Below are 12,874 nucleotides of genomic sequence, written 5' to 3' on the forward strand. Positions count from 1 at the left end.
AAATATAAAAAATATATTTAACTAAATCAAGCTTGAGAATCGATAAATATTTATTAGATGAGATTTCCAACTCTCAAGTTTTAAGTGGGTCTATCACATCACCAACCCCTCTACTTAGATCGTTTTTTATAACTCTTAAGTATAACTATGTGCCTAGTTCATTTTTCATGTGATGTTTGGTCTATTCTTCCATATTTTTCATAAACTTGATGTCAAGTGTTTTGAGCCAATCTAAATTAAATTGATTAATTTTTATCATCCATCGAATTGCAATAATGTTATTAAATTAAGCCTAATATTGAACATGATAGGTGATTTAAATAGGAAATGATTGTAATAAAAAAAAAAATAAAGGCCCATGTCAGTTAGACAATGTAAGAGTGAGTTTACTTACCATCAGTAAAATTATACAAACATTGAAGTTTTTCAAAAAGATATGAAGAATTAAGACATGTAATGATCCATGCAATGATTCTCTAAGAATTTTGGTTATTCAAAACCATATTTCTTAGAGTGAAAATAAAATTGACAATTAATTCATAAAGCAGTATCTTTTAGCTAACTATAACATTTTTAAAAAAGCATATTCCTAATTATGTCAGGATCTCTTTAGTCTGAGACACCAAAAATTCTGCCATATTAGAAAAATCCAATTTCATCCTTTCCCAACTGTTCTACATCTTTAATGTCCACATGGAACCAAATCCTCTCTTCCACAAACATAAGATATATAGCTATATCAATCTTAGCCCTACAGGTGAGTATGAAGAGAGGCTTCTCTCTCTCCAAATCATGCACATGTTTGTAACTTGATTCATTCTTAGATATTTTTTATGAATGGCCAAGACATAGATAAGTATGAGTAAACAACCAAGTATAATTAACAAAGAAATAGAAGACATTAAACCAATTTAGTAATATAAATATTATTATCAGAATTATACAACCTAAGTTATCAAACATTTCTTTTACCAAGTATTCATCATCAGTAGGAAAAGTGTTTTCTTTCTCTATCCATGATGAAGCACATCATATTTGCATTAACAAAGAAATAAAAAAAAACAATAAACCTATCTATTATACAACCAAAGCAATCAAGCATTTCTATCACCAATTATTCATTATCAGTAGGAGAAGTTTTTTTTTTTCTCCATCCGTGATGAAGCACATCATACTTGCATTTTACTTTGTGGTTCCATAATTATTAACTCATAACACTCAGAACACTTTCCTAGCAGAATCAACAATTAAAAGAATCATTCAACCCTATCGACAATACACCAAAGAAGCAACAAATGTTATTGTTCAGTTCTCATACAGAACCATGAGTAACTGCATGTTGCAATACCAACATCCTTGCACAATTAGTTCGAACACATTCGGTGGCGAAGAAAAACTTCTCCAGATGACGGTGAAATACTGAAGCTACAAATCAGTAAATTCACAGTTACTAACTGGAAAATTCCATCATATCATGGCCAATTGTCAGAGGATGGTGCAAGCACATCTGTTGGTCTTTGGGTCTTTAGCAAGTGGTCTTTCTGTATAGAAATTACAAGGTTAGTATGGTAGCAAAATAAAATTAAGTTTGTATGGTAGGATGACTATGTAAACAAGAAATGCACACATCTGTTCACATTTGAATCTCATTGCGTCATATAGAAAATGTACAAATTAATAACCCTAATTCAATGGAGATTTACTACTTGCATCGACAAAAGAAACCGTCACTCATTTGCACTATGTTATAAGGTATAGACCAATAACTCATGATTATTGTCCTAATATTAGAACCACAAATGCAATTTTACCAGCATCAAATCGTATTCCTAATTTCCTATCACTTAAATGCAGATAATTAGGCCCTAAGTTTGAGCATGTTCTATGGTTTAATTAACGATGACTCAAAGAACCATCTTTCTTGGTTCAATCTTTTCCGAGATAAATCACAATTTATAATGTTTTTACAGGATGATAAAACCAAAACGCATGAACTTATCTTCCATAACTTGTATTAACACTAAAAGGCATAAAATATGTGCAGCGAGAACTAAAAAACAAATGTGAAAGCAATAACATCAGAGTCTGCCAATGGGACATCAACCATGTGCGACATCAACCCAAAATCAAATTTCTAAAGTGATGATATAAATTAATAAAAACAGTGCAATGAACTTGCATAACTGCATCATGTATGTAAGATTATTTGTACTTAGGCCACACAGGATTGACTGTTTGCACTTACAAACTTGCATAATGTACACAAAGGTATCTTTCAGGTTAAATTAGAATCTCCTTTCCAGATATGTTAAATACAAATTCAAGTTAAACTATGAGTATGGTTGGATGTATTGACACATGGTATGTTCTCATGCCAACCAGTATGAGTCTGGCTGGAGGGGAGGGTAGAATTGAGAGAGAGAGAGAGAGAGGAGGAGGAGGAGGAGACACTGGCAGGAGGACGTAACAGTGACCTAAAGGAAAAGGCAGCAGCAACAAACAGAAAGGATGAGGCGGCAGAGGAAGTGGATGACGATACTGCAGAGGAGGAAGAGGAGGAGAAAGAAAATAAGAGGAGCAGAGGTGAAGGCAAAGTGAATGGAAAAGGCAAAGAGGAGAGAGAGAGAGAGAGAGAGAGAGAGAGATAGAAGAGAAAAAACAACTGTCTTATCCTTATAAAAACAGAAAAAATTTAAAAAGTACCAGTGTTAGGCAGTAGGCTTACTCCCACATACGTATCAATACCAATTAGTTTATCATTGGGTAAGCTAGTATGATGACCTTACTGGGTGGTCAGCTTCGTTTTGCACCAGACCAGAAGAAATTGTTCATATACTGGATGGCTATGGAATGATAAATACAGGTCCAGCCGGTACAGTTGAAATTTTAAACCTTGACAACAAGTACATATACAATATATTCTTGATGTATACCTCATCATACAAAAGAATGTATCAGATGATCACGTCCATTAAAATCCATAATAGAATGTTACATTATCTCAAAAATATTCTTTTAATTCCTTTGTTTCATTTTATCATTATCAACAATCTCCAGAAAATAGATGTCAACTGGCAGGTAGTCATGGTTCTGTTAGAATTGTAAGCATGTTGCAAGGAAGATGGAGTAATGCAAGGTGCAAAAAATCAAAGTGCCTGAAATTTATACTAAATAAAAGAGGGACCAAAAAGATGGAGTAATGCAAGAAACGAAAACATGTAAAGAAAATTTTAAAAGAAAAAAAGAAAACATGCAGCAACTCATTTCCTCCACTTGGTCGATGCAATTCTAGATCATTTTCACCCCAAGTCTCCTAACAAGAAATGAAACAATGACATGGGCTACAACTAAATATATCCATTTTCGACTTGCCTGAGGGCCTGACCAGCTTCAAAACTGAGCCAACACAGTCCAACTGAGCTAAGTGGTGCATGAACCATTCGAGGACCCAAAGTCCTTGAGACAGCCCAAGATAGTGTTTCAGACATTGAAAGGCACACAGAGACCTCTCAGATCAAGAAAGGTATTTAGGCAGTTGCCTGCTCTTAAGGAAACACAGATTCAATTGACACGATATCATTTTGAATCAATATTCTGTAAAATATAGAAGAAATACTATATCTAAACTCCAAAATGCACCCTGTAAGAAAATTAATTCATAATGTCATGCAACTGAATCCTATGTGCTGTTTGACACCCATTGGTATTATGTTAATACATAAGACATACTAAATCTATTCCACTTTTTCAAACACTAGGAAGATCATAACTGCTTGAAAAGTTTGACTAAAAGTAGCTCTTAAATGTTTCAATGTGGAGCATTAGGGCATAACAAATGCAAAAAAGAAATTCACTTAAGAATATAATTGGAAAAGAATTAGTTCATTTGGCAATAGAAACTATATAAACAAAAAGTAGTTTGAACTTTGAACATATGAACAAACATAAAAGAAAAAGCAGGAATCACAGAAAATACCATTATTTTTGTCAAGCATGGGAGGCCGCACTACAACATGCATAGTGATAACACCACCAGGAAGTTCACAAACTGGTACCCTAGACTCAGTAATTGTCCAGGTGTTCTCCAAAATCTTTCCAGCATTTATGAGCTTGACATCATTTATGGTTTTTGGAGCAATTTCTGTACCTAAGAAAACAAATGAGTTCAGCCCCCAAAACAATACATAAATGAAGGGAAAAAAATTTCAAATCCAAAGGGCTATATGATTTAAATATTTAAAAAAAATTAAAAATAATGATGTTGTAGATAGTGGCATTTATCATAAATAATTAAAGTGAGAAGGCTCTTCTTTCCAAATAAACATATATGATTCAAAAACAATTTACTTTTAGTCAGCATTAATTCTAAACTTAAGTTACGGAGACAAGCATTAGAAACCAAAGATTTGAAACTAGGTGGTGGTACTAAGACCGAAAATGTGAAATTTTATTTTAACAGCGGTTAGAGAAAAATTGAGGGTGTAGGTAAGATAGATGAAAGAGAAAAAATTTATGTATAGTGAATCTCCCATCCATTCACTTAGTTGTTTATAAGGTAAGATAGATGTAAAAGGTATCCTCTTCGATTTATTTTTAGTTGTTTACAACATTGTTATTTCCAATTGCTGTTCCCACGAAGCAAATTATTTCTTCTCCCGTTTTTTTCAATAGCAATGTCAAAGCCTCTATGTCACACCTCCTAAGCAACCATAATTACCTCTATGCCTTTTTCAAGAAATTACAGGCTTTGACAAAGAAAAAACTTGCAACAAATTATAGTCAATCAAGACATGCACCCAAGTGGTATAAACAACTAGGATCTGTGTAATTAAAGGTTTTAATCAAATTCACCACTGACAAAAGCATAATTAGGACTTGGCAGAATTCATCTAGATAATCAAAGAAATAAAACGTGAGGAGAAGACAAGCAATGTGAGCGGCCAAAAGGCCATCGAGGTCTCACCCTGGGGCCATCGAGCAAGTATAGCTTCTTTGAGAGAGGCGACGGTGGTCGAAGGATCGTACTTGTTCGGCCCGATGTCGGTGCCGTCAAACAGCCTAAACTTGAGCTCAATCAAATCATCTCCTGCCATCGCCAGGCCTTCAAGAAACAGTTACTATCGCCCAAATAATCCACGAATCAGGACCAATTCAGCTTTTGCGGCACCGATCAATCCAAACTGCCAAGCAAGAGTGAATCAGCCGAGAAATCACGGGGGCCTCAATTCCTCCAGCAACCAGAATTCCCAGGATTAGCAGGTAAAAACCCCTCTCTGCCGGCCGTAGAGAATCTTGCAAATTCCGGATCCAATACGAAGAATCAGGGCTGACTCCCGCCCTACATGATCAGTTTTCATATCAAAATTGGGTCTCGGTGGATTCAAACAAGCCAAGAGGCAATCTAGATCCTCTTAGCGTTGCTGAAATTGCTCGAGGAGGAGTGGAAGAGGCGAGTCCAAAAGAAGGGAAAAAGACGCTTCTTTTGCTTTCCAAAGCACACCCTCCTCCTCGGCCCCCTTTGCTTTATTGTATGATTAAGCCAAAAAGGCCACTGGGAATATATCTTATTAGCTTCGATCAACACAACGGTCTTTCTACCACCATAAATTTAAGAGTAGTACACGACAATCAATTATTATTCTCAAAAAAAAAATCTTAGTAAACTAATTTTTATTCAAACAAAAAATTTCAAATATTTTTCATAAAATGACAGCAATCTTTTTTTTTCTTTTAAAAAAAAAGCTATATTATTAATCTTTTCTTAAAAATACATAAAATACTAAATCTCCTATAAAATAGTTACTTGGAAGAACAAAACAAAATATATCAACAAATTCCTCGAGCAGGAAGCTTCTAAAACATCCCTTTAAAACATATGACAAGGTCTCAAATAAAGTAAATCACAAATAAAATATCAATCCAATCATGCCACATGTCAACATCAAAATCTGGAATCACTTGAGCTAGCCTAATCGGATCTGAATCAGTTCACATTGGTGGGCTAAACCAGCTTGAATTGGCCTGAAATGGTCTGAAACTGTCCTGGACCGATTGCAACCGATTGATTTGGAAGCCACAAAGGGTCCGAGCGTTGGGCCGCCGGAATCGACTGTAACGACTCCAGTTGGGCTTCAAGGCGACTTCTGCCCAGCTAGCCGTGAGCAGGGCCCAAGCCGTCAGCCCACGAGCCGCTGGGTCGCAAGGGCCACGGGCCCTGCGTCACACAAGGCAGCGCCTGGGTGGGCTTGTCGGTTGGGCTCGGTTGACTCGATCGAGCCAACTGGTCTCACTCGAGTTAGACAAAAGGCTGAATGGTTTTGAATTCGACCTAATTTGAATCTCTCTTTTCTTTTATCATTAATTTGCAACCAATTGATTGCAAAATTTGAAACATGTAACATCACATGGAAAAATAAGATTAAGTATCAAAAATCATATTACTAATAATAGTTTGATCTTAACCGACTTATTTATTTGAACATGAATTATAAATACAAATATGTAAAAATCAAATATCTGAGTTTTAAAACAACATCATGGAAATTTACTTACAAATCATAAATCTAAATTATGTACAAATATCATCTTTTTAGTTCTAAAATCACCAATGCTAAAATTCTAAAAAAATGGAAAATAATTGTATCATGATCGGACCATTTTTGTAAATCAAAACTTTAAAATTAAAAGAAATAATTAAAGGAGAGCGATGGACCTATCTATCTCTTTGACGATCTTCTTGTTGATCAAAAACCTTAAGTCGTCGTTGATCAACATGAGGATATAACCATCAATTAATAGGAGAGCAAGGCGGGTTTCCTACTCAAGCGATGAAACCAATCATGGCATCTTTGGAATTTTAATTAGTTAATTAATTTAATTTTATCCTTGATTGAATTATCTTAGGAATCAACATTCTCTCTTTAGTTATATGCAAATAAGTTGTACATTGCATGGTGACATTCCTTAAGAAAATTTTATATCTAAATTTGATTTACCTAAATGAAATTTACGTAAACCAAATTGCCCTATGATATACGCTTTATGGTATTTGCAACTAAGGGTATAGATTTTCTATGCTCCCTTCTTTCCAAAATTTGGATTAGTTGCTGACAATATCTCTCAACTATATTATAAGCTCATTTGATTGTTGATTTGCTCTTCTGTCCAAATCTCATCACTCATCTTATCAAAGATATTTTAGAAAAGATGTGATCTCAAACTTCTTCAAATTCCATGTCCCTTCTTCAATTTGTGCAGCTTTTCTTCCCATTACAAAGAGATAATGTCAATATCTCTTTGTAATAATCATAATATAAAAAGTTTCACTCTCAAACAATATCCTAATACACAATCAATATACATTTTCACATATAAGATACTTCAGAAGAGGTCATCCATATGTTACACTGATAATTACTTTTGTAGGCAAATTCAATAATGTACATATGCTTATCTCAACTACCAACTAAATTTCAGTGATAAACTCTTAAAAGATCCTTCAAAATTTTAATTATTTTTAAAATTTATTATTTGTTTTAGAATGAAATTATACTAAATTTTAATTGAGTACACAATATGAACCGAATATTTTTTTATTAGAAATAAAACTAACAAGAACTCTATAGTATCTCTTATACATAATTATGTTAGTTTGTTTGATGAATAATTCTTGTTAACAAAACAAAATATGTAAACTTATTAAAATTACTAACAATCACCTACATATTATCATCTTCTTTCTATATTTTAAATAACCCTGATACAATTTAGAAAGTTATATATTCTATAATTTGTCATTATGTACTTATTGCTATAACTTTCATTTATTAATAAAACAATCATTTGAAGATAAACTTTGCTATATTTCTCTTCATACCTAACCACTGGTATCCCTAATACAAAATTTGATACATCTTGATACTTTCTATATGAATGGCAAATCACAAATGTATATCTCCCTAAATGATTTTGGGTAAATAACTCTCTGGATTTTTGTTGCTTCTATGCCTATTTTAACCATCTACTTTAATACCTCTACGTTCTTAAGAAGTTCTTATCTGACTAATCGAAATATAAATTGTACCTCTCACTCATGACTTCCACCATCGTGTTGCAAGGCATATGTCAACTTTGTACTTTGTTATATTCTTAGTAGTAAAATTTGCTCGTCTAGCCTTGTATATTGATTACATCAAGCTTCTACAAGTAAATATAAGTTCTAAAAAAATCTACAATCCAATCGCTGTGATCATACCTTTATACAATTAAGTGTTTTTACTTGACTTGCTAATATGCACTTGGAAAATATATCCTTATGGTATTTTGCCTCATTTGCTTATGTTTAAAGCTTTAATCCTATGTAAATTCAATATATCACTTACCTTTATAGTATCATAAGATTTGTTTCTTGAGTTTGTAGCCCTTTTTAATATTGTGTTGATTACCGAAACAAAGCTCCAAGTAGCTCCAACCATTTCTCTAAATTATTAAGTTGTTCAATGCAAACAAGTTTTTTTAGAGAACACAAGTTAAGAATTTGTCAAATTTTATAGGTAATCAATCTCTTTCTTACAAGATACTTTATAGGAATATATCAATCTTCTTTTCTACCACATATAAAATTTTATTTTAATAAATATATTTTTAATATTTTTTTTCAAACTTAAATATTATTTTTTCTTCAACCAATACAATATAGAACAAATGAGAGAAAAAGACCTTCATTTCTAGTTTATCATTATTTAAATATCAATTTAATTTAGGCATATGAGATAAACAGTGATTTTTTTATTTGAATAGGAGAAAAACACAGGATTCAAATTATTATTATTATTATTATTATTATTATTATTATTATTATTATTATTATTATTACATATAATTTGCCACCAGTCTTGTAATGTCTTGGGGGGGGGGGGGGGGGGTGGAATGCATTTGGACTCTCTCCTTTCATATTTGTCTTCTTTTTCTCTGATTCTTTCTTTTTGTAATTATTTTTCTTCTATATTTCTTTCTCTTTATTTTTTTTTTTTTCCTAGCTTGTTTTTGGTTTACGTGAGAGGTCTTCCCATACAACATTCACCGAAGAGCCCTTTGATGTCATTCTACAAAAGATTGTTAGGTTTGGAAATTGAGATGAACATGTTCTTGCAAAACTTTATAGAAGTTTTAATTTAGACTACACTTAGTCCTCGAAAATTCATGTGCATGTTTACCATCAATACCTTTTAATTGGTACCCATCTGATATGTCTATTTTTATTTTCCCTTGGATTTTTCGTCTACAAAGGATTATATGACTATTTTCATTCATTTTAGTCTCAGTATGTTGCCTTGTACTTTTGATCTGTGAGAAATCATCACTGACAATCCTTTTGATCACACCACAACAAAATATAAGATAACACAGATAAATCAAGATATAGATTAGTGTTCAAAATTAATCATGGATGTTACACGCAAAGCGAAGGAATTGAAAGACATTTCTGTATAATCCAAATCAGAAATTGGAGAGAACAGATTTGGCACTAAAAATATTAGCTGTTCATGATATCTCTGAATGCAGCAGTTTACTTGTGTGTCTCCCTCCCTCGTAGAAACAACCCCACGCCACACTTGCAAAGACATCTCCACTTTCAAGAACAAGCTTCGACTTTCTTGCAGCAAATCAAATCAAATGGCTGCTTTATTTGAATTCAGATGATGAGTACATAATTTTGCTGCTAATATTTACATAAACAAGCACATATCCCCAGCTTTTTTCCACCAACAATGAAGAATTATCATTCATCATCAAAACTTTATTTGATTGCCAAGAGGAAGGAGCATACAAGTCATCCCTGTCATAAGAAGTCTAAGCTTAGCATGCTAGGTTTTACAATAATTTGCTGACAGTATGCATGTTTCATTTTATTGTCTGAGCATCAAATGTTTATCTCAATAAGCTAGAACAAAAAATTATCCAGTGCTAGGTTTAAATATTTGATCTTATTCTCATATTAAATGTACCAAAGATCTTAATTGGTACATCAGAACTACATGAGCATCTTATGTCACTGATTCAAATCTATTGTTAATGAATCAATAATTTTATCGGACCAAATCATCATAAATGTTAAAACATACCTCATGATATCGATTAGTATAGTGAAACATAATTGAAAAAGGGTTACTTGTGGATAGGAACATCAAATGTGTTTACTGTATTGTTTGAACAGCAAATGTTTGTTTATTTAAGCTTGAAAATTTTATTTAATTCTATTAAAAAAACATTAATTTAAAATTAAATATTTTAAATTAATGAGTCAATTATTCCATTTAAATCTTATGAATGGTTAGACACATTATAAACTATGGTAAAATGCCAAAGTGAGAAATGATTACTAGTGGATGTGAGTAGGCATCAAAATAAGGATTTAACTTACAAGTACTTACATTTGAATCTTGATATTATTGACAAAGTCATTCAAGTGGAAGTGGAATAGATTGTAACACCACACCACCAACAATCTAATCTTTTTTAGTGGGAAAAATTATATTGATTTATAAATATCTCGGATTATTTATTATTCAGATATATCATTGCATCATATCAAAAGAAGATATCACTGTCTAATAAAGTTCAGAAAACGTATTAAATATACCATTCAGAAATCCATACTACTATTTTTCAGATAATTTGATGTCATCAACAACAGAGTTGGAATTACGTCTATGCTTTCTTTCGAATTCTAATTTGAGCTTTTGTGAAGAAAAAGAAGCATACCGACTGATAACAACGTGACAGAGTCGAAACCATCAGCACCGATCTGTGTCGTCCATGTCTTCTTCTTCGCCTTCTTCTTGCTTCTTCAGCTTGGCTTGAGCCTCCGACAGTGCCCTGCTCACCTCCTCATCCCCTGGAATCTCTTGGATCAGCACTCCATAATCCTTCACCGATGCTTCCCACCTCTCCAACTAGCAGACGATCAATGGAGATGACATCAATCCTTGTCCCGGACTATGTAGACTTGAGCATGGCGGAATTACTGACCTTGGCGTTGCAGTCCGCCCGCCGGAGGCGAGCCTTGCTGTAGGAAGGACGGACGGCAAGGGCGGTGCTGCAGTCCTCGATCGCCTTCTCGTAGTGCCCAAGCTTGGAACGACAGGTGGCTCGGTTGTAGAGGAGAACAGCGTTGTGCGAGTCCTGGCTCAGGCCGTCGCCATACGCGACGCATGCCTCGGCGAACTTCGCGGCCCGGAAGAGATCATTGCCTCTGGAGCGAGCCGCGGCCACCGCCCGGGTCCGCCGCACCACCGCCCCGATCTCCCGGCTACCGGGGTCGAGCTGAGCAGCCACCTTGGCCGCCGCCACCGCGTCGTTGAACCTTCCTGCAGCCATGTCGACCTGCGCTTGGACCATGAGGACGTACGCCTTCGCGACGGTGCCGAAGAACCTTGTGTGCTCATCCATGCCGAACTTGGGCGCGGCGCTCATGATCGAGTCGGCCTCCTCGTGTCGGTTGAGCTTTAGAAGCGCTTCCGCTTGCCGTGCGAAGACCTGCCAAGACAAAGCCATGGCCATGAATTGTGCAGGTGGATCGAAGCAGAGACGAGAGATGGAAGGAGGAAGACGAGACCTGTGGAGCGAAGTCGGCTCCGGAGGAAGCAGCAGCCTGTGATTCCTTCAACAGGGTGATGTAGTCCTTCAACCTGCGTGCTTCGTTGGACCGGGAAAGATGGGATTGCAGAGCCTGCGCTCTCGCCATGTCGCCCGAGCTGGCCTCGTTTCTTGACTGCTTGAAGTGATGGATCGCCTTCTCCGCTTCTCCCAATCTGATGGATTACCATGTGATTAAGCCGTCGTGATCCTGCAAGCAGCAGTTGGATTGACGTGAGATGGGAGCTACCTGAGATGGAGCGTAGCCAAGCGGTGATGAGCCCGGTGGTAAGCGGGATCGAGTCGAATGGCTTCCTTGCATTCCACGACGGCCTCGAGGAGGCGGCCCATGGCAGTGAGCGCGGCGGCCTTGTTGCTGTAATAGGAGGCCTTGCCGGGATCCATGTCGATCGCCCGATCGTACAATGCCAACGCCTCCGCGAACCGCCCCATCTTATACTCCCCGTTCCCCATTTCCTTTAGCTCCTCCGGGTCCAGCATCCTCGATAGAACCCGGCAGAGCTCCGGTGCCGGTGCCGGTGCCGGTGCCGATGCCGGAATCGGCGACGGTCTCATTGGATTGCCGAGGCTTCCTTTGGTGTTCTTGGCCACGGTCGGAGGATTTTTGAAGTTGGCGTTGCCACGGAGGTTGCCCAGGTTCCCGAAGACCATAACGTTGCCGGACGAAGCCCGGACGAGGTGGCCGCCGTCGCTGGCGTTATGGCGGTCGTAAAGCATACCGTCGAGCTCCGCCATTAATCCACTGTTCGACCTCGCCGTCGTCTGCGGCGGTGGCATCCGGGGGTTGGCCACAGCACGCGCGGTTGGGGCCGGGGACCGGGGCTTCACGACGGGAACCGGGGGAAGGACGGGGACGATCGAGGTGACGTCGGATCCGGTGCGCCGGCGCGGAGCGGCCGAGGAGTCCTGCAACCTCGACGCGGCGTCGGGGACGATTCGGGGGATGGAGCTGGTGGACCTGGACCTCCGGCGGCGGAAGAGGCCGCAGCCGGAGATCCTTGGCTCGTCCTCGACCTCCATCTTCTCCGATGCAGGACTCCGGTGGCTACGACGAGGTGGGGTCGGCAGCCCGGCATTCGCGCATGACAACAGCTCGCATAGAGAGGGAGAAAGCTGGCGAGACATCTAAAAGGAGGAGGGTGAGGCGATATATAGCGTTACGTCTCTGCGTGGCTGTCATGCACGGTTAAGGAGGTGGAGCTGAAAGCCATCGACG

At 37.3% G+C, this 12,874-nt stretch overlaps 2 protein-coding genes across 3 annotated transcripts; both read right to left on the reverse strand.

Moving 5' to 3' along the window:
* Positions 1-1,247: 1,247 nt before the first annotated feature.
* On the reverse strand, positions 1,248-5,536 carry LOC103971004 (membrane-anchored ubiquitin-fold protein 3). 2 transcript variants are annotated; one of them, XM_009384919.3, is made up of 3 exons: positions 4,964-5,536; positions 3,977-4,141; positions 1,248-1,541 (listed from the first exon to the last, which is right to left on the reverse strand). In XM_009384919.3, the coding sequence occupies exons 1-3, from the start codon at positions 5,091-5,093 to the stop codon at positions 1,486-1,488; spliced, it is 351 nt and encodes a 116-aa protein (XP_009383194.1). In that variant the 5' UTR covers positions 5,094-5,536; the 3' UTR covers positions 1,248-1,485. The 2 variants fall into 2 exon arrangements, with proteins under 2 accessions (XP_009383194.1, XP_009383193.1); XM_009384918.3 differs by having other exon boundaries at positions 3,977-4,147; positions 4,964-5,534.
* A 4,163-nt stretch (positions 5,537-9,699) lies between these two features.
* LOC103971005 (inactive TPR repeat-containing thioredoxin TTL3-like) lies at positions 9,700-12,874 on the reverse strand. Its single transcript, XM_009384920.3, has 5 exons — positions 11,888-12,874; positions 11,618-11,813; positions 11,032-11,538; positions 10,765-10,955; positions 9,700-9,838 (listed from the first exon to the last, which is right to left on the reverse strand). The coding sequence occupies exons 1-4, from the start codon at positions 12,781-12,783 to the stop codon at positions 10,797-10,799; spliced, it is 1,758 nt and encodes a 585-aa protein (XP_009383195.2). The 5' UTR covers positions 12,784-12,874; the 3' UTR covers positions 9,700-9,838; positions 10,765-10,796.

The sequence above is a fragment of the Musa acuminata genome, chromosome BXJ3-6 (genome assembly GCF_036884655.1).
Source record: "Musa acuminata AAA Group cultivar baxijiao chromosome BXJ3-6, Cavendish_Baxijiao_AAA, whole genome shotgun sequence".
In the NCBI taxonomy this organism is placed as follows: domain Eukaryota; kingdom Viridiplantae; phylum Streptophyta; class Magnoliopsida; order Zingiberales; family Musaceae; genus Musa; species Musa acuminata.

Excerpts from the sequence above, each read along its gene's own strand:
- LOC103971005 (XM_009384920.3), bottom strand. The coding sequence starts at position 12,783 with ATGTCTCGCCAGCTTTCTCCCTCTCTATGCGAGCTGTTGTCATGCGCG. Across the intron at positions 11,814-11,887 it reads TTGGCTACGCTCCATCTCAG|ATTGGGAGAAGCGGAGAAGG; the intron begins GTAGCTCCCATC and ends GTAATCCATCAG. Across the intron at positions 10,956-11,031 it reads GGGCGGACTGCAACGCCAAG|TTGGAGAGGTGGGAAGCATC; the intron begins GTCAGTAATTCC and ends ATCGTCTGCTAG.
- LOC103971004 (XM_009384918.3), bottom strand. The coding sequence starts at position 5,093 with ATGGCAGGAGATGATTTGATTGAGCTCAAGTTTAGGCTGTTTGACGGC. Across the intron at positions 4,148-4,963 it reads ACTTGCTCGATGGCCCCAGG|GTACAGAAATTGCTCCAAAA; the intron begins GTGAGACCTCGA and ends TTGTTTTCTTAG. Across the intron at positions 1,542-3,976 it reads CATGCTTGACAAAAATAATG|AAAGACCACTTGCTAAAGAC; the intron begins GTATTTTCTGTG and ends ATTTCTATACAG.